General features: G+C 37.6%; 1 protein-coding gene across 1 annotated transcript in view; it reads left to right on the top strand.

Annotated features, from left to right (window-relative positions):
* Nucleotides 1-22,280, top strand: part of LOC127985714 (gamma-aminobutyric acid receptor subunit alpha-3-like) — a 181,317-nt gene that overhangs the window by 142,125 nt on the left and 16,912 nt on the right. The window contains exons 8-9 of the mRNA XM_052587784.1: nucleotides 1,791-1,943; nucleotides 15,348-15,553. Of these exons, the coding sequence (XP_052443744.1) occupies nucleotides 1,791-1,943; nucleotides 15,348-15,553 (359 nt within the window). The remainder of the gene's footprint in view (nucleotides 1-1,790; nucleotides 1,944-15,347; nucleotides 15,554-22,280) is intronic.

The raw sequence follows: 22,280 nt of genomic DNA, 5'->3' as shown, positions 1-22,280 counted from the left end.
TATAAATATATTTCAGCTGTCCATTTAATTTAGTTTAATTATGTATATTTAAAAAGTAATGCATTTGATCATGCTTCCTCATTCATACGTAAGTTGAGGATTTTCCTTTCTTCTGAGTAACTCAAGCTTGAAATACCGCCTAATTGCAGTTCCCACAGAATGCTTTCTAGCATTCAAAAACAGCTGGATGAAGTGCAGCAGAGTGGATCGGAATTTGAGAATCTGACATGTTATATGAGGACATTCCATAGGTGTATTGTTTTTATTCTGTATAAACTGTATTTTCTATCCCCTTACCCTAAACATACCCCTCACACAAAACTACAGGCGTTTAAAATGTTCTGTTGGATTTACAAGCTGTTTTCCTCATGAGGATCATAAATCAATAAATTTCCCACAAGATCAAAACTTGTGATTACTATCACTGTGGGGACATTTAGTCCCCATAATGTAAGGAATACCAGGACCCCACACACAAATTGGTGTCACTATTAAGACACATTTGAAAAAAAAGCTCTGGTTGTTTGTCAGTGCTGGAGAAAGGGTTTGTACTTGCTTCCAGATGAGACACCTATTTTATTGTTCCCCCTCAGCTGAAATGGAAAAGACAAATGTTCCAGTGTTTGTTTTTAAAGCACCAGAAGCATCTGTTTATTTTTCATTTTGTCATTTTAATTGTCCTCCATTCTGCCTCCCAGTGCAGGGAGAGAATGCTAACTCAGTCAAAAATAGCTTTTCCCACAGAGATTAGTATTTCAACCTCAGGTCTTGTTCAACTAATATTTTATACACATAAAAATGAAAATTCTGTCATTAAAAGAGAATATACTTTACAGAATGCCAGGGGTTTTCTTTTCTAGAATGAGGGCTGATAATGAACAAATGCAGTCCATATCACTATATATGTAATATTACAAATCGTTCACTTTTGCACATTGCCAAGTTTGTTTCTGAAGTGTCTTGTTACTGAAAGCACAAGCACAGTTTCAAAATTCTTCTGCCATTCTTTAAAACCAGAACTATTAATTTGCTTATATAAATAGCATGATAGTTGTTAAGTTTGGCTATGGTGTACAATTAGGAATGTAGAATATGATCATGCAGAAGATATGCTTTATAATACTAATATACAATCAATATGTTATGATTAGGCATGCTAATAAGCAACTAGTTGATACTGAGAATTGGTCCCTATAATAAACTATTATTGACATGAGGTTTTGTGCTAGAACAAAATATGACTGATGAGTCTATGCTATTGCAAAGAAGTAATCGAAAGAAAATGTAGACTTTTACATGAGTCTCCTGATTCTCCTGATATACGATAGACCAGCCACTGAAAAATAGGATTTCCTTTCATTTGATTTTTATGGAAATTTCGAACCAAAATTAAATGACCTTTGCAGTGTAATTTGGTCATCTGACCTCTGATTTTAAAGACATAATTGCAGCCCCTCATGCTCTGTCAGAACTTCAGAGAGAACAAAATTGCAGAGCTTTCAGATTGACCAATTGTCTGTCACTTCCTTCTCACTGTTGAGGTTAGAACATCCAATCTGCCCCAGCCATGCTGGGAAAGCACTCGAATCCTCTGCCCTTGGTGCTGTGATCTACAAGAAGCAATCAGTTAAACCTCCTCTTGAACACAAGACCCCCACCTCCTACCTCTCAGTTGCTCTTCCTGCATGATCATCCATAAATAAAATTCTGAATATTTTAGTCTGTGTTGTCTCATCAATAATTCTTCCTTCTTATGGTCTCTCTCTTCTCTTTTCTAATTTCTCATATAGGAGAATATGTGGTGATGACAACGTATTTCCATTTGAAAAGGAAAATTGGCTACTTCGTGATCCAAACTTATCTCCCTTGCATAATGACAGTCATTCTGTCTCAGGTCTCCTTCTGGTTGAACCGGGAGTCCGTTCCAGCACGTACCGTCTTCGGTGAGCTTTTCTTCTGTTTGTTTACCAATGCACAGATGTACTCTGCGAGTAATCCGGCAAATAATACGTCCAGCATAGAACTGCTGTTCACATTATGAGACTACATCAAAACATACTGTGCATTATATTTGTAGAGATGCTTTTGTTTTTATCTGCCATTATGAAACAACAGGACACATTCAGTAAACAAGAACACCTGGGATTATTTGAAAAGTTTGTATTCCGTGTAAAAGTTTTTCAGAGAAGTCCTAAACCTGGATAGTGATGGAATCTGTTTTGAAATGCTGTAATTACCACAGCCACCACACAAGCACCTAATTCATTACAGATTAGATGAACCTAAACCTGGAGTCAAATGAAAAAAAAAAAAAAGTAAAAAAAAGTAATGCTGACAGGACAGAAAAGGAAAAGATAAACACAAGAGCGTTGCAGCTGTATCTCCTTCAGCAGCCTGTTCGCACAGGATCTTTAAGAAAGCTGAAGTTAAGAGATTATAGCTTATTGAGCTTACATCCACTTTGGCATGGTGTCTGACTTCATCTGCAGTTTGCTTTTTAACGAGGGCCGGAGCATCAGGTGCAAAGAAGTGCTCATTCTGCCAGAATTACTGTGGAGGATGTTACTGATGAGAAAGTTTCTGCAATCAGCTACCGAATAAATGCATTTCTGACACTTCTCACAACCATTCTTGATTCACTCAAGCTGCACACTGCACGATTTTCAGGGGCCACACATTAGGCAATTTTTCAATAGGAAGAATCGCTGTCATTTACGTTTAGTCATTTCGCAGATTCTTTTATCCAAAATGACTTACAATTGGGGGAAACATAAAGCGATTCTTCTTAAAGTGGCAAACAGTGCTTGTAATACCAAGTTTTATGTATTGTTCAAATCAGTAAAAACTAGAAAGAGAAGGAATAAATAAAGGGGAAGGTTTTTTTGTTTTTGTTTATTTTTTATGCAGGTGCTGAGCCTGAGGCTGTTCTATTTGCAAGCATCAATGTCTTGAACTTGATGCGAGCCGCAACTTGAAGCCAGTGCAAGGAGATAAAGAGAGTTGTAACATGGGCTCTTTTGGGCTCATTGAAAACCAGTCTTGCTGCTGCATTCTGAATCATTTGTAGAGGTTTGATTGTGCATGATGGAAGTCCAGCCAGAAGTGCATTGCAGTAGTCCAGCTTAAAAATTACAAGGGCCTGGACAAGAAGTTGTGCAACATGCTACGTTAAAAAGGGCCTGATATTTCTGATGTTGTGCAAAGTCAACCTGCAAGATCAAGCAGTCTTTTCAATGTGGTCTTTGACGTCATGGTACTGCTGACATGTTATTGAAGCCCAGGTTGCTTTGATAGCGGCCTTCCGCTCCTCTGTATTGCTTGTCAGATGTTACTTATCTTCCTCCTCACAATACCCCATAGATTCTCTGTGAGGCTCAGGTCAGGCATGTAGGCTGGCCAATCAAGCACAGTAATTTTATGGTCATCGAACCATTTGGAAGTGGTTTTGTCACTGTGGGCAAGTGCTAAAGTCCTGCTGCAAAATGAAATCAGCATCTCCATAAAGCTTGTAAGCAGATGGAAGCATAAAGTGCTCCAAAATCACCCCAAATCATCACTGATTTCAGAAACTTCACACTGGACTTTGGATTCTGTGTCTCTCCAATCTTCCTCCAGACTCCAGACCTTGATTTCCAAATGAAATGCTAAATTTACGTTCAACTGAAAAGAGGACTTTGGATCACTGAGCAACAGTCCAGTTCTTTTTCTCCTTACCCCAGGTGAAATGCTTCTGACATTTTTTTCTGGTTCAGGATTGGCTTGGTTCTAGGAATGTGAAAGCTGTAGCCCTTTTGGTCTATGTGGTAATATATAGTACATTGAGCAGGACATCCATATGCTCACCTAACATTCATCGACCTCAAATATGGCTTATCATCTGAGATATGTATAGTAGCAACTTTACATGACAGCTAAATCTAATGTTAGCCTATAAAAAAAATAGCATTTTTGTGCAGAGTGTGGAAGCCAAACAGTAGTGCACTTGAGATCCTGCAGCACAGATGAAGGTGCTGCCCGCCCTTTTGGGCATTTACTGGAGATTTCCACAAAACTATTGGAGTGAAAATTAGGGCTAAATTGTTCAGTGTGAATCCAAAAGAGGATATTCTAGATGCAGGAAAACTTGAATTAAAACATGCACAAGTAGCATCTATTCACTAAAACATGAGAATAAGATCATAGGAATCACTGGGGTTTAAAAACAGAATATATTACAGTATAAAACAAGGAACAGGTGAAAGTGATAAGTTGCTTTGGCGGGCAACTATGGAATAATGAAGCAAGGCAATCATAAGTAAAACCATGAGAGCAGGTACTACATATCAAAATTCTACTGTTTCTAGTTAAGAACCAACCACGTTAAACAACATTATTAAATTATAAGGTATTACTGTATGTAAAGAAGACAGTCCTATGAGAAGACCAGAGGGGAAATTTTTTTGGTTGTCTATAAGTTGTCATTTCTATTAAGATGTTAGCTGCATATGCAAGCAGTGAAAAGCAAGTCATTGGTACGAACACAGTTTTGAGTGCTGTAGTAAACATGGTTCCTTTTTATATCTTCACTGAACACTATGGCAGTAACTGTAGCACTAAAGACTAACGTAATTAAAAGATAAAGAACTAATCAGTAGAATAAAAACTAGAATGATTAAAAATAAAAACAAAGCAAAGGACAAGAGTAACACACTCAAGAAGACTAGGAAAAGAGCTACAGAACATACTGAAAGTAAAAAGTAAATGAGAACACTAGATAAATAAAGCAAGAAAATGAGAATGTAGCACAACAAAGTGTGTACATATGGCACAAAACAAACTAGTGAAGACAGTAGCAAGGTTTCCATCCAAAGCTGCAAATTTAACGTGTGCAAAATTGGAATATTGCATAAAACATAAGCGTCATTTCCATCCAATGAGTCAAAGAGAACATAATACACTCTTACTGATAAACTAGCATTAATATCACTGAGAAAAGTAGGAGTAGGCACTAATTATAATAATTTATTAATATAATAAATTATATGCACCTCAGAACAAGCAGGTGAAATACTACAAGTCAGGTTGTGCCATCATATAGTCACAAAATCACATTTTTGATGCGCATTGAGAAATGTATTCCCAAAGTGCATTTCCATCTACCTTCATTGTATTAATCCTTTTCCACACAAGAAACCTCAAGCAAGCGTAAATACCTTTGTATAAATTGTGGTGTGGTTTTTTTCGTGTTTTTTTTTTTTTTTTTTTTTTTTTTTTTTTTTTTTTTGCAGTTTCTGTCATTCGTTTCTGATGCAATACTGCAAAATGTGCAAAAGAAAAAGAAAATGAAAGTAAACAGAGAGGAAAGCAGGAACTAGACAACGACTAAATGAGAGGGCATGATAAAGGGAAATAAGGAGCAGGACAAGGAGAGCACATGACCAACATAAATAAAATATACCCTTGTGCTTACACACAGAACAAACATAGAAACGTTAAATAAACAAGGACAAAATAAACAGAGCTGCCAGGACAGAGCCCTGCTAATTCCAGTCCTGTAATCTTCTCGTTTTCTTCTCCATCTGTCCCCTTCAAAGTCCCCAATATTTCTACACCTAAAGTTAGTTTTTCCCTTCAGTAAATATTGAATCATGCCGCTTAGGTTCTTGTACTGCCACTGTTTCCATTTTATGTGTTTTATCATTCCCTCTCATCTCTTTGTTCTTTCTAAAGCCTCTTTTGCCTATTCGTTGTTGTCTTTTATCTTGTGCTAACTGCATCATTTTCAAGCTAAAACTAATACATGCAGTGCAGCTTACTCAGGTGTATAGTCATATTTCATCTTCACCATCTTATTCTTTGCAGCCCACCATCACCATTATCGTTTGCACACCCACAACCTTTAAGACAGACTCCTTAGAATTGTTCTTCAGCCCACACAGGCTTAGATATTCATTCATGTTTTAATATTGAGTGGTTTTCATAAGCATGCATCACTGTTTCTTTCGTACTATTTTTTGTCCAATAATCTATTATTATTATTATTTTTTTTTTTTATCTTTTAAAAAAACCTTGATCTTAAATAGTAATCCTGGTCTGACTATGTAAAGCGGATTTTTAATAATGTGTTCTGATATACGAGACATTTATTAATTAGTTATATGTAATCTAGATTGTTTATAACTAGGCCAAGCAGACAGGAGTAATTCAGAATAGAACATTGTTTTCAGAATATAACATCACATTGAGTTGAGTTGTATTAAAGCATTTGACTGCTAAGTTAATCAAGAAGAAACAGCTAAGAGACAAGCAGAAAAAAGGCTGTTAATTTCCTTGTGTCAAAAGAATAAAAAGCTGTGAGTGCTCTGAATGCTGCATTAATTAGTATCCTATCATACATCTTTCATAAAGACAAGTGGGAGGTTGTCTCTGACTGATTTCCCATTACCCAAGTTGAGTCCATAAACGTGACTAATCAGAAATCACACTCTGGGTAAGAATTGCATCATTAACTGGTCGCCACACTTCTATGAAGAAGCCCCACTAGGCATGCTCTTCACCTCCGTAAGAAATGCCACTCCATCTTTTGCGACTTTAACTTTTAGTTTACTTCTGCTATTAACATTCCCTCCTGCTTATCTTGTCCAGAGGAGAGGTGTTAAAAAGTGTGCAACAGAAACCCCAGGTTTCTCACACAAAGCGAATGTGCCAAGGTTAATCAGTGATCTGAAGCCTGCCTGTTTATGGAGTGCAAACACATGACCGGAAGGAGTAATTTAAATGTTTCATCCTGTTTTTTGAAGCAAACTTTCATGGAGTTGTCTTCGTTGTTTGAAATCATAAATGTTATTAATAATATTTATATATATACAGTAATGTGCAAAAGTCTTAGGCCACTAGTATTTTCAGCAACAAAAGATTGCTTTTAAGTCAGTTGTTTCTATGTATTGCTGTAGTGTGTCAGTAGGAAATATCAATTTACATTTCCAAACATTATTTTTGCCATTAAATGTAATAATCCAGTCAGATTTTTGTTTGCACAAGGAGTCTGATAACAGCCAGTGCTCCACACAGAGATCTGATCTCACCATCATCAGTCTGTCTGGAATAACATGAAGAAACAGAACAAACTGAGACAGAATATATCCAGAGGAACTGTGGGAACAGCAAAGAAGACATTATAGCTCAATATAGCTATGTTTTTATAGCAAACCAGTATTTTTTTATGTGGCTTTTTGGCTATGAGGGTAATCTACATCTAATCTACATCTAATGAGGGTAATCTATGTTAATAAACATAAATTTAATAAAAGCGCATGTACAGCTTTTATTTTGCACTATTTTGTATATATCACTTCACTGTGGTTATCTTTATTGTGATTTATGTAATGCTATTATATAATATATAAAAATAAAGATTTATTCTGTTGTAAACTGTACTATTTAATGTACTATTTTATTTGTGCTGAAACCCACTGTAGTTATGCTGGTAGGCTCCATTCGAGAGGTACTAATGAGGTGTAGAGCAGACCCTTATTGATATTCCACAAGGTTCACACAGCTATGTCTGCAGACGTGATGAAACAGCACAGAATCAGGCTGCTGGCTGGATATTGAAGTAATGGAGAAGCCAGGTTGGTAGACAGCCATTGCTAAATGTAGTGTTTTCCAAGGTGCCTGGAGGTTGTACTGTGTAGGTCCTCAAAGCCAGCTCCCCTAAGTGCTACTGTAAACCTCAGCAGCTTTAGCACACCAATCTGCCATCTGACTGCTGCCCATAGATTTGGCAGTAATCATAAATGGCTGTGTTCTGTTGTCAACTATTTTTGCCATAGGAGTTAGTTATTGCAGAGATGTTACCCCCTCTTCTACCAAGGCACTTGCATATTCTTGAACACGTCCGCGGGGGACGCATGGTTATACATGGTTTGCTACTACATGGATGAACACCTGCCTTTCCTGTTGTCACCCTGTAGCATTGACATGGGCTTAGATTAAAGACATTGCAGTTTATTTCTCTTGCTATATCTATGCCTCCTGCAGCAGGTCTATGGCATGTCCATGCAGGTGAGCAGGGAACCCGGGAATCTGATGTTTTTCATAGTCAATTGAAAGGTGTATTTGCTGTCTTCAGTTATTATAACTGTGACCATAATTGTCTACTGCCCATAAGCCTTAAGTGTCTTAAGGGTGCAATAGGTGATTGTCTTTAGAAACATTTTTTGTTATGCTGGTTCAAAGTCTTTTCTCATTCCGATAGCAATCATTAAGTGATGTAAATGTATTAATCTGTATTTATATATTATGTGGAAGTCGAAGCACCAAGAAATGTCCATCCAATCAAAACGCTCGGTTCAAGTGTTTTAATTGGAGTTCCAACCTGCCTGTCAACATATATATCTGCATACCTCTGTGCACCCAGTGTGCGCAGACAGGATACGTCATCAGTGCATTCAATCACCCTATGCAGAATGCAAACATCAACAACCTGATCTCCCTTCCTGGAATTGTAGTACTTTTTAATTGATAAATGACACATGATGTAGCCTATAAAGTTTGAATTGTGAGATAATATACCTCTATAAATAAATACTATTTAAATAGGGGGGTGCGAGGACTGGAATTGGGAACCACTGATGTAGCCTATTGAAGTAATGTTCTCTTTGGTATTCTGGTCTGTGTGTGCGTTCATGAGTTCAGGGGGCGTGGCTTTTGACAGCAATTGCAGGGAGGTTGGCCACTATGCTCTTCAGAAAATGCTGCTTGTAGTCATCATTTAAGCAAGTGTTTGCTTTTCCATATCATGTAAAATCAATCAAATGTCAAATCAAATCTTGTACCTCAGGTGGACTCTAATCAAAGAGTTGAACGATGCCAAAGAGACATGAAATGCACGTGAACTATAACATATATATATGATCATGTTTACATTTAGGATGCAAGGTTGTATGATAAAAATCTGAATCCACATTTTCCAATATTTAAATAATTCCGAAACAAGGTTTCAGGAAAATGACCTTGGAATTGACCACTGTTCAAATCATGCACAGAAGAAACCATCTCATCCACCACACTAAATAGCAAAGCCTGTGTCAGTATTTCTAGGCTTATGCATCATCTCACAAACATCGCTTTGAGACTGATATTTAATCAGTCTCTGGATAGCTGCCAGTTTCTCAGATCTCCTCTGATGGGTCTAACCTGACATTTCACTCAGATAATCCTATTTTGTAATTTTCTTCACAGCTCCACAGTGTAATGTGTAATTTATGGTTTCGACACACGCGGCATATAATAGACAACTGTCTCTGCAGAGACAATAGCAACTTGTGTGACATTCTTTCTAATGTTCCCATTGCTTTTCACTCCATTTCCAGATGGAGATAATGCCTAATGAAAAGTTTAATGAGAATCTTCTTTGCCATTCGACTTTTTGACACTCTACAGATCCTCATCAGCCATAGATTTCAGTTTAATTGTCAGCCACTGACATTTATGGGAGCAAACAGTGCTCAGTATTCATTTGAATTGCAGCCTCTTTTCAACAGCACACCATATATTGCACATTATATAGCTATGTTTTATTTATGCTGTTTTATTTGCACTGAAGTCAGAATGCCCCCCTGGTAATAATATACCAGCATCTTCCATCTGCATTCTCTTCTAAGTCAGTGGGCAGTAACAGAACGAAACACTATTGCATCTATTCAGAGCAATTTGCTTTTTATGCTTTTTTTTAATCATCAAATTTAATTCTGCAGAATTGAAGGGCCATGATTTAATAGCACAACCAATTTATCTTGTCAGTTAATTTAGTTAAATTTAGATTCACCAGATTGTTATTGTAACCAGAGCATTAGTCTCCTGGATCCAGACATCAACAATGGTCCATGTGGAAGCATATTCCAAGAATCCAGTCCATTCCATGGCCAAGAATCACCCAATTTATGCAGGAAGGGGCCTGTATGAAATGCATTTTTAATTGGATTTACTGCCTTCAGCAGTCTATTGCCAAATGGCGAGTCATTCCAAAAGATCAGATATCACAAATCAGAAATTCATATCCACATTATGCCCTCTAATAAGATTGTTGGTCACACTTTATTTTAGGGTCCAATTCTCACTATTCTCACTATCTCACTACTAACCATTAACTATGACTTTTGCCTCAATTAACTCCTTATTTGCTTTTTATTAATAGTTTATAAGGTAGTTGTTAAGTTTAGGGTATTGGGTAGGATTATGGATGTCATGCATTATATGTCAATATAAGCACCAATAAACAGCCAATATGTTAATAATAGACATGCTAATAAGCAACTAGTTATTAATTGAACAAATGTTTATACACATAATTAAAAACAAAATATTATTTACATAAGGTTGAAGTACACATAACACAGTTTTGGTTCTTAGTTCACTTAAAGTTTCACTTGATGAATAACTTTCAGTTCAGTAAAAGAGTGGAACCACTGTATCTTTCTTTTTTTCAATTGCTTACAATTTCTGAAACTATGACTCATTTTCTCTCAATTCTACACATCACATGCACACAACATGCCAAACATTATGCATCTCTTGCAAAGGCAAACACTTCTTTTGAAACAATTTTAACTTATAAATTTGCATAGTAAATCTACGCAGAAACATCAAATTATTAACTACAGTATATTCTGTACACACCAAACACCACACGAATGCGACAAATGTAAAACACTACTATCTTGTGTCTTTTGCTTGTTCAGTCTGCAGTGGAGATTGTGTATGTGTTTAAGAAACATAAAAAACACCATGAACACCTGCAGTGATGTTTCTTATTTAGCATATCTGACAAATTAATAAATTAGACAGCATGCCTGGTTAAAGAAGTCACCACTCCTCACTGATATATGCAGCAATCTAAGGCTCATAATATTTTTTTATGAACGTTATTGTGGTGTAAGAGCAACTCATTTCCCATGTTTACTCCCATTTCCTTTAAAAGCTTCCATCACTTATAAGGATACTTCTTTTTAGCCTATGACACCCTGTGCATTGGCATGAATCCCAGTGCTGAGAGCTTTCATTTGGTGAAATCAACTAAAACACTTCACAAAGTAAAGTGGTATATATTATAAAAGCACCTGTCCTTGAAACAGTCACAAATGTTTGGGTTAACTTTCTAATCACAGATGATTAGATGTTTCAAGACCATTGGCCACCATTGTATTTATTTATAGTTTTTATTTATTTATTTATTTTTGGTCCCACTTTATATTAGGTGTCCTTAACTACTATGTACTTACATCAAAAAATAAGTAAAATGTACTTATTGTGTTCATATTGTATTGCAAAACACTTGTGCTGCTATTGAGGTGGGATACGGGTAAGGTTAGGGATAGGTTTGGTGGTATGGGTAGGTTTAAGGGAGGGTTAAGGTATAAAGGGATGGGTCAACAGTGTATTATAAATATAATTACAGAAATTATTTACAGATGTATTTACATGCAGGTATTTAAAAATATATAAGTACAGGTATTTAGTATATATAAGATTCAACTTTATTGTCAATGCACATGTAAGGTAAAAGTCAACTAAATGCACTTATCTAACCAGAAGTGCAATAAGCAGTAATTACAAATGTATAATAAAAATACAGATAAGGACATATATTACAGGTGTTTAAATACTATCAGCATGATATACAGATAGGTGTACTATGAACATACTATACAGATGGATTATGTAACAAGTGTATGTACACTATAAGCAAAACTATGAACACCATTTACACTAGTACAATGGACAGTAAAAAAGTGCATAGAAAAATATTCCAGTGTGCAAATGCATTATTTAGTATTCTGGATTAACAGACAGCAGTGCAAGTGAACAGTTTTGTTTGTTTGTGTGATGTAGATGTAGTGTTGAGGAGGGGTGAAAAATGTGTGTGTTGGGGAGTGGGGGGTGTCGGAGGGCAGAATTCAGTAAGGAGATAGCTGTAGGGAAAACGCTGATCCTGAGTCTGCTGGTCCTCATCCGGTGGCTCCTGAAGCACCTCCCGGAGGGCAGGAGGTTAAACAGTCTATGGTCAAGGTGAGAAGAGTCCTTAAGAATTCTGCGAGCTCGACAAAAAAGCGTTTTCTGTGGATGTCCTCAATAGCAGGAAGTGGTGTCCCTGTGATGCTTTGGACAGTTTTCACCACCCTCTGCAATGCCCTGAGGTCAGCAACTGAGCAGTTCCCATACCAAACTGTGATGCAACTGGTCATGATGCTCTCAATCACACACTGGTAGAAGTTCACTAGGATGGCTGAAACAGCTGGTTCTTCTTCAGTCTTCAGGAAGAAGAGGCACTGGTGAACCTTCTCAAACAGGCTAGAGGTGTTTGTGGTCTAGGACAGGTCCTCCGAGGTGGTGGTTCCCAGGAACTTGAAGCTGGAGACACGTTCAAAAACTTTCTTGTTAATGTGGATGGGGTCATGCGTGCTTCCTACCTTCTTCCTGAAGTCCACAATGAGCTCCTTTGCCTTAATGGTGTCGAGGAGCAGGTTGTTGTCGGCGCACCATGCGGCCAGGTGCTGTACCTCCTTCTGTAGGAGGGAGGTCTCTGATGAGGTCAATCACCATGGTGTCATCTGCAAACTTAATGATGATGTTGGATTCATGCACAGGGTTGCAGTAGTGGGTGTAGAGGGAGTAGAGGAATGGGCTCAGCACACAGCCCTGTGGTACGCCAGTGTTGAGTGTGATGGTGCTGGAGCAGGTGTGGCCTGACCTAACATGCTGAGGTTTGTTGGTCAGAAAGTCCATAATCCAGTTGCAGAAGAAGGTGTTAATGTCCAGATCTCCAAGTTTTGTGGTCAGCTTGGAGGGAATGACAGTGTTAAATGCTGAGTTGAAGTCAACAAACAACATCCGTACATATGCATTGTGATTTTCCAGGTGTGTAAGTACAGAGTGCACAGTAGGCAAATTGGTGTGGGTCCAGTGTGGGTGGAAGGCAGTATTTGAGGTGTGCTAGGACCAGTTGCTCAAAGAATTTCATAATGATGGCTTTGAGTGCTATGGGGCAGTAGTCATTTAGGCACATCGGGGAGGAGTGTTAATGTGGACTTAAAGCATGTTGGCACAGTTGCTTGGGTGAGGGACAGGTTGAAAATTTCTGTGAAGACCCCTGCAAGCTGCACTGCACATGCCCTAAGCACACGTTGATCTGGCTCAATGCAGTGTGGACATCTGTGGAGGTGAGTTTGAGAGGTTGGTGGTCTGCTAAGGATGTGATCTTGGTGGCTGTCTCCTTGCTGTTGCAGTTGAAGTGAGCATAAAAGTAATTTAGTTCGTTAAGGAAGGAGGCGTCTGTGACCGTTGGAATAGAGTTGCTTTGTTTGTAGTCAATGATGACCTGGATGCCCTGCCACATGCATCGGGGGTCAGAGTTGGAAAAGTGGGTTCCTCTACCTTCAGCTTGTATCAGTACTTGGCGTTTTTGATGCCCCTCCTCAGGGTAGCCCTGGATTTCAGTGTTGCAGGCTTTCAGCAAAAGTCGCACTTCCTTGTTCATCCATGGCTTCTAATTAGGGTAAGTTATGATCTGTTTTTCTGTTGTGACACTGTCAATGGTGGTGTTGATGTAATCCAGTACAGAGGAGGTATAGATATAAATGTCTGTGTCAGAGCCACAGGCAGCCTGAGAAGCAAACATACTCCAGTATGTGCATTGAAACCTGTCCTGAAGTAAAGAGTCTGCTCGAGTTGTCCACACTTTGATGGTCCTCACTGATGGCTTCACGTGGTTGATGAGGGGTGAATACTTAGGTGTGAGAAACAAAGAAAGGTGATCAGACTGTAGTGTCTGGCTAGCTTAATAGAATTATTGGCTATGTCACTGTGTAGCCATGTTTCTGTGGAAACGATGACATTGCAATCCAAAAGTCTTTTACTGTGGGTGATGTGAAGTTGTAACTCATCCATTCTGTTCACCAGTGACGCACATTAGTGAGGAAAATGCTGGGTAAAGAGAGCCGGAGCAAGCACTTTCATCCAGCCGGGTAGAGTGTGTAGCCTCGGTTGTTCTGGAGATCTCAGGGATGAGTCAAAGATTGGGGATAAAACTGTTGGAAAAGTAAACACCAATATCCAAAAGCTCCTGTCTGATTTACGATGTTAAGGCAAAGCTGTTCAGTATAAACAGACCGAGATAAAAATACTTTTGTGTACGCGGCGCCATCTTGGTCTATATCAGTCCCTTCAGAAAAACGCGATTATGCGATCGCCTGATTTAATGCAGGGTGAAGCACGCAAATCATTCTCATAACAAAAATAAGCGCAAAAGACCGCAAGAAGCAGTTACACGGTGTGTTACATGACAGTGGGGGCAAATTATTTTGAGAGAGGGATGAGGATGAAGATGGCGAATGATAGGTGAGGCTACGAAGTTAGTTTTCATTTTCACAGTGGACTGTTGTAGTTTCATTCAGAAGTTGATGCACCTCTACAGTTGTAAGATTGCACTTTTTTGTTACAGAATAGTACCAAAACCTTACAGTTTTAAGTATATTAGTAGTATGTAAAATAATTTACGTTGCAGTAAGATATTGCACTTTGCAATTCCTGGAAAACAGCATTTTTGAAAAATATTTTATTTATTTATTTTTACAGAAGTTGTTAAATATTCCTTTTGTAAAGTTCGAGAACTTGTTTGACTCAATGTTTTGTAGGTTTGAGCCATGTGTTAATTAAGGTCTGAAATAAAACAGAATGAGAACTTAAATATTATGTGATTTAGTATGCTTGCTTATCATAGTAAGTCATAAGTAATGACTCTTTACAGTAAGGTAGTGAGAACAGGGTGTTGGGGGGATCACCTTTTTTTCTCTTTTTCATCAAACCGCAGTTTTTGCAAGTTCCCGCAATTTCATCGCATAAAATTGCAAAAATATCCCACATATTTCATCGCATATTTTAAGAAAACCTGCCGCAAAATCAAGGATTTTTGCCCACAACAATCACAACAAAAATCCTCGTTTTTTTTGGAGGGACTGCTTTATAGAAATATGAAGTGGGACCATTTTTTTTGTTCTCCTTAAGCTACGGTAGAAACCAGGGTGGCATGTTGACTAAGTGAATAGTACCATCACCTCACAGCATGAATGTTCTGGTTCAAGACCTTTCTGTTTGGCGCTTTTATGTTGCCGTTGGTTTATTTACTTGATTTTCATTTAAGGTGGAATTATTCTTTCACATCATTTCTTAATCACTATTGGTTAAATATATTGGCTAAATCAACTAAAACAGCAACTGACATTGCAAAAAATACAAAAATAAAATGACTCCACGTTATCTATTATCTTGACTATGACATCTAAAACTTTTAACCACTTCTGTTTTTTTAGGTGTCACAACTGTCCTGACCATGACGACACTGAGCATAAGTGCCCGGAACTCACTTCCCAAGGTGGCCTATGCAACAGCTATGGACTGGTTTATGGCAGTGTGCTATGCTTTTGTCTTCTCTGCTCTCATTGAGTTTGCCACTGTCAACTACTTCACAAAGCGCAGCTGGGCGTGGGATGGTCAGAAGGAGGCTCAGGAGATGCGGGTAAGATAGATCTGGTTTAATACACTAGAAATAGGCTATCCAGAGCTGCTGTGAAATTACAGTTATACCTGTACAGTTGTGTTCAGTGCTTATATTATATAAGGCCATGTCATAGAGATAATGGATGTACTATCATTTGAAAAAAAAAATTCAAAGAAGTTGCATTTTATTTATATTTCTGAAAATGCAGAATGCTTTATTAAAGCTTGAGTACTTTTAGTGTGTTAACCTGTGTTATCAATCACTGTTTCATTTTCCAGTATCGATTTGTTTTTACAAAGTTACTTCCCACAATAAGCAATAAATATTCAGCATATAAATCCTAAACTAACATGGGCTTGCTTGCTAGCAAGCTTGTCACTATTGAGGTTGTTCCTGTTCAATAAGTCTGAAGCTGCCAATCGTCTCTCTCTCGCTCTCCCCACTGCTTTTGCTTGCTCTTGATTATTGCCACCCTCTGTCCTGGCCCTGATAACCTCTGCAAAAAAATGTGCTCAGAGCTAATGGATTGGAATTTCCACAGAGAAAGCTCGGCGAGTTGCCGTTTTGCTCACAATATAAGGAGATATTGTGCGAGTAAACCGGTAACATAAATTCCTGTTTCGTACTATTGTTCTTCCTCAAATATACGTCTTTATTACATTTTCAATAGAATGGATTATTTATTATTTAAATCATGTGTTTCTGAGGAAAGCATTGAGAGCAGCTGCAGAGTCTCTCACAAGACAGTACAATGCAAATCTGATAGCACATTTAGACTTGAACATGGTAGTTAAAGTTGCTGGTAAAAATGCCAAAATGAAACTTAAAAGGTGACAATTCTTTAGAATAAAAGTTGATAAACAATTAAGTTTTAGATATGCTAGATGCCTACATGTGAATACAATGATATACTTAATATTGGCTAATTGTTACGGAGTAAACAGAGGAAGCGTGCAAATCTATATGCAAAGCTTTACTCAAAGACGTGGTCAAAACAGGCTATGGTCAATAGCAACAACAAGTATGGAACAGGCTAGATGAAAGGGTAATCCAAAAACAGGTGAGGGTCAATTGACAGCAAATTTAACACAGAGGGCAAAGCACACAGGTAATCCACAAACAAGAAATTGTTCAGGTGTGGTGCGAAAACAGACTGAAACAGCAAGACAAAGGGATAATCCAAGACAGACTAAAGTCCAAGGCAGGCAGAGAGCAGACAGGACAAGTTAAGCAGGCTAGGATAAAGACATGGATTACTCAAGCAATGAACAGAACTAGGCTAGACTAAAGGTCATATAACACACGTTGAAAAATAAATACCACACGTTGTGTCAATCATGTTTACACACTGCCTCCAAAACTTTCATCCGTCATAAAAAAATTAGGTATGATTTTCTGAGTTTTTGCATCGTAGCATACATTTTGATAGGAAAGGATGGTAAATAAGAGTAAAATATGGAAAAAAGTTTCACACTTGGCGTGCAAAGAACTTTAAAACTCAGAATGGCTCTGTAAAATAGTGATAATCGCTAAACAATACTTAGAGAGCTGAGAAGGGTCTGAGTGGGTGTTATATAGTATGTGTGATTGGCTACAGGTGAGGGTGTAATCAATTAAATAGAACATTGGAAATGTAGTCCGGGGTGACATGTAACAGTCTGTTTAATGGGAGAGTCAATGGAATGGAATGGAGTGTAATGGAAGGGTGACCTCTGGTGGGAATCGGGTGGAAGGCCACGGACAGGATTCGTGACACTAAGTGGTAACCAAAATAAAAAATGCACTGGATAAATAAGTTCTGTTAACTCATTTGCATACCAACATGGTTGGGAGCTGTTAATGTACAATCACTGTTTCCAACTAACTGTAATGGTAAATAAGATTTCCATATAAACTGAAAACACAGGCTACTGTATGCGCTGCAATTTTAAAAAGTAAAAAGCAAAACTGTGACACTTCATTCACTGACGTGTTAACATGATAACAATTCTTATTTTTTTCTTTTTTGATAAATAAAATAAGAAATTGAAAGTGAGATATTTGTGTTGTATTTAAGTGTGCTATAAAATAAGTGTATTTTTATTTAATACTCACTTTTTATTTTAAAATAGTATTGTCGAACTGTATTATTTTTATTAAAAAAGCAATATAAATAAAGTTTAATAATATTATTATTAATAATTTATTGGTATAGGTATATTTAATGGTTTACTCTATGTACAGTGTGAGGGCCAGACCAAATCTCCAGTTGCTTTCATGAGAACCATAACTGAAAAATGGAGTTTAATTAAAGCAGTTGACACATATGCATGAAATGCAGAACATTTTCATAAAGAAAAACCGTTTTTGCATATTATTTGAAAACATTTGAAAGCAGAAAGTGTGTGTTATCATCAGACTTACTTTGCCAAATGGATTCTGTCACGATATTGTGTGGCTGTGCTTGTGGTCTCATGCTTCATAAATCAAGTGAAGATACTGATAATTGGTTATGTGCAACAGGCTTCACTACACTTCTGTAATGATGGCTAGGTTCTTGGCCTTTTGTGGTACTGGTACACCCAAAGGAAAGCTGTTGGCTGCTTTGAGACAGTTTAAAATTGCTGGACCTTTGAGATAGAAGAGAACTGAATAGCTATTAAAGCCCAAAAGAGAAAGATCGAAAACAGAAGAAAGCACGCAGATGAAAGATAAATTGAAAACAGGCTCACTGGGGTCTTTGGCTAAAGAAAAAGCCCAAAACTGATTTGTTATTGTTAAAAAGAAAGAAAAGAAAAAAAGAGCAGCAAAAGCAGCAGAGACAATCAGGAACAATGAAAAAAACGTTTGTAAGGAAAGGAAAAGAGAATGATTAGAGGAACAAGAAATAGGTTGGTATTGAACATTGATGAGAAATTGAACCGTTGCGATCTCATCTCATTTGCTTTACTCCAAAGGTTGGCAGGGTCACATGTTTACTGTTGAGCAAGTGGTGTGATAGCAAGAACGTGAGAGATGACTAACTGCAGATGTTATCTAAGAGAACTCTCTTTATACTGGATAATGGCTACTGTACTCATTCCTGAGTGTAATTCGGATCGAGTTGTACACTGACCTTGGTGCTCTCTGAGGTTCACCTGTCTTTGAAGCACAGATTGGCATTACAGATTGGGGTTGGTGTGATTTACCTTAGTGGGGAGAAGGTTCTTCACCGGGTGTTTGCTCTTTTAAAGTTTCACCACTATTGGCACTGATTACATGATATCACTACTGTAGCAAACTTAAAAAAATAATAATAATAAAAAATAAGATTGTTGCAAATAATTTTTTGTAGTCTACTAATTTTTAGTAGTCACTGCTCATATTTAGTTCATAAAAAAGGTTTTATTCAGAAAATACAGTTCCATATTATTATTTCTAATTTAATGGTCATTGTAATGTGTATAAGAGTATAATGTTACTATGTTACTATGGTAATAATAGTGCAGTATCACAAAGACATTACAAAAAATGTTTTGTGTTCCGCGGGGAACAGATAATGGATGAGTAAATTATGACAGATTTAATTAGTTGGTATCCCTTATGAAACAAAATTATATTGCAGTATATTGGAAAATTTCATGCAATATATTAGGCATATATTCTTATATATATATTCATTTTTTCCAATATATTTAAATATATTGAAAGCGGCAATCATTTGTATATTTTGCAATATATTATATAATATATGTATCATCAATATATTATTAAATGTATTCAAATATATAAAATATTAGAAATTAAAAGGGAAAATAATATATTACAATATATCACAATATATTTTAAGAAATATATTGGTAAATATATTTTCCTTTCGTAAGGGCTAGGATGGTTGTGTGGTGATAAGCCAAGAATCCTTTTGTCATGGCAAGTGCTAATATGGCTGTTGCAGTTATGCTAATGCATAACCTATTTTCAGAGTATATTTGTACTAGTATATGTGTGCAGGGAACTAAGTGGAACAATTGTGCAGCTGCTGACAGAAAGGATGTAACATGGAGGCCCATAGTGACAAAATGTCTCAGGGTTACGTATGTTACCTGGCTCCCTGAGATTCGTCTTGATGTTGATGCTATGAGAACACCTTCATTGTGTGCTGGTGTATGAAGCATGTGTAAAGACACAGCAGCACATCACCAAGGAACCAAGGTGTCTGTGCATAAAGTTGATCAAGTGCAATGGGTTTCCCTGCCTCGGGCAATCAGATTTGTGTTTTTTCATGTGCTTCAAACACTGACACATGCCAAAAACATTCCCATACCATCAACACCTTACTGCAGAGTTAAAGTTCCCTCAAAAGTAAATGCTGTGATCTTGTGCTTTTTAAGCAACGCTCAGATGTTTATATAACTTCAAGCACGCGCTTGAACACAAACAAAGTCTCACATACAACCTGCTTTAAAATATATAAAATGCAAAATCATAGAAGTAATAAATACCGCCCAAATCATAGTGATTGTTTTGCCAAGATTTGCCAAGACACCGAAGTCTGCAACAAGTAGTAAGATATTTCATAATGAAATGAAACAAATTTTTCAACCATTTATTTTCAAGACCGAACAGGTCTGTAAAATGATTTTATGTCAGCACTTTGGCATTTGATTCTGTTATTTCTCCCAAGTAATTTGAAGAGAAGCATTCACAACAAAATTGGTACTTCAGTTAATCAAAGAGTAATAACATTCTCCTGGGCAAACACACTCCATTCATGTACTAATTAGACTATTTGAGAGTTTTTGAATTTTCTGATTAGTTTTATAAATCAAAAGGGAATTCTAAGGTTATAACAGCACAATATATTAGACAAGATAGTGTTTATTTCCATTTCTGGCCAAACCATCAAGATTTGAAATTAAAATTAAATGCTTCACTGCTTTGTGATATTCCAGTCAGTAACCGTCAAAACTCTTAGAAATGAAGATGACAGAAATGGGTATTAAATGGCAAATTAAATATTTAACCTACCTTGGTTATATCAAGTATTACATTCTTCCTTAAGGTTTGCTGAGGTTGAAGTTCTCCACATAATTACAATTGACCATTGCATATCACCATCTCAGTATATAAAAATTTTATAATTACCCAATGGCTGTTTATCGGTTATATTGTTAGATATTACATAGATCTTCAGAATTACTTTCAGCTGCTCCAGTAGCCTTGCAGATGAGGTCTCCACATGAGGAGTTTAGTAGATGCACACTGAAATTGAGGATATTACTTTGCACAGCAGGAATTCAGAGTCTTTCTCCTTTGATCAGAGTATGTCCTCGGGAAAAAAACTGAGATAGTCAAAACAGAAAAGAATATATATCGCATTTGGATAATTTATGAACCACATGGTTCCATCCATTCTCCAAAACGCTTGTCCTGTGTAGGGGATGCTGGAGCCTAACCCAAGGGACTTTTTGAAGCCTATAGTTTTATGATACAAAAAGGCTGTTAATGTAACACTCACCAGGGTCACTTTTGCATTAGATTATGGAAATGCAGCAACCATTGTCATTGCTCTGATGAAACAGGAATTCTTTGTTGGAGAAAGGAGCCACCGAGGAAGTGGTTTTAAAATCCAGGTTTTATAGCTGGTATATTCTTGTGCCGAAAAAGTACCATGGTTTGTGGCAGAGATGGAAAAAGTACAAAAATATTCTACTCAAGAATAGTCTACTCATTACATTAATGAAATTTTACTTATGTACAAGTAAAAGTACCAGTCTAAAAATCTACTCAAGTAAAAGTAAAAAGTAGCTCTTAAAATAGACTCGAGGAAAAATTACTTGGTTACATTTTAACAGTGTTAGGGAGGCAAAAATGGGACAGGCCAAGGGTGTTGAATTCAGTTCCTGGGGGGCCACAGTCCAGCACAGTTTACATATAACCCTAATTAAACACACCTAATCATTTAGGCTTATTTGAAAACGTCCCTAGGTTACGTATGTAACCCTAGTTCCTCGAGGGAACGAGACGCTGCGTCGAGCGCTTTTGGGGAACACCTTTGGCAAGAATAACTATGAATATCGTGTGCAATCAGTCCAATGGAAGAGACACATGCAGGACACATACAGTTTAGCTTTTCCTGGTCTGGTCTACCAAAGGGAGGAGGACAGAAGGCCTGAAGTACGATAGGTTATGGTGTAACAGAGGAAACTTTAGGAACATAACCCGCTCGAGGGTATAAGAATGCTTTGGCCATACCTGGGGCAAAGTCGAGGTAGTTAAGGGCCACCGAGAGGGCCTGAAGGTCTCCAACTCTCTTAAGAGACGTAATCACCAGTAACAGGGCAGTCTTAAGGGTCAGATGTCTATCTGAAATATCTTGAATTGGCTCGGATGGAGCTTTGCAGAGAGCCTCTAATACCACAACCAAGTCCCATGGGGGAATACGGGACCATACTGGAGGTCTCAGCCTCAGTGCACCGCAGAGGAAATGTGTAACTAGGGGGTGCCTACCCACTGACTGACCATCGAAAGGGACGTGGTAAGCAGCTATGGCCGCCACATACACCTTTAGGGTGGAGTGAGTTAACCCTGCAGAGAGCCAAGCTTGTAGAAATTCCTTAGCTGTACCAACTGGGCAGTTAACAGTGTCAAGCTAACGGTCTCTGCACCATGAAGTGAAGAGTTTCCACTTCAGGGTGTACAGTGTCCTCGTAGAGGGAGCTCTGGATTGGAGGAGAGTCTCAACAACCTCGGTTGAGAGACCAGGAGCTAGGAACTGTGCCCCCTC

Source organism: Carassius gibelio, chromosome B21 (genome assembly GCF_023724105.1).
Source record: "Carassius gibelio isolate Cgi1373 ecotype wild population from Czech Republic chromosome B21, carGib1.2-hapl.c, whole genome shotgun sequence".
In the NCBI taxonomy this organism is placed as follows: domain Eukaryota; kingdom Metazoa; phylum Chordata; class Actinopteri; order Cypriniformes; family Cyprinidae; genus Carassius; species Carassius gibelio.
Note: the sequence above shows the minus strand (reverse complement) of the source record. Positions and strands in the feature narration are given on the sequence as shown.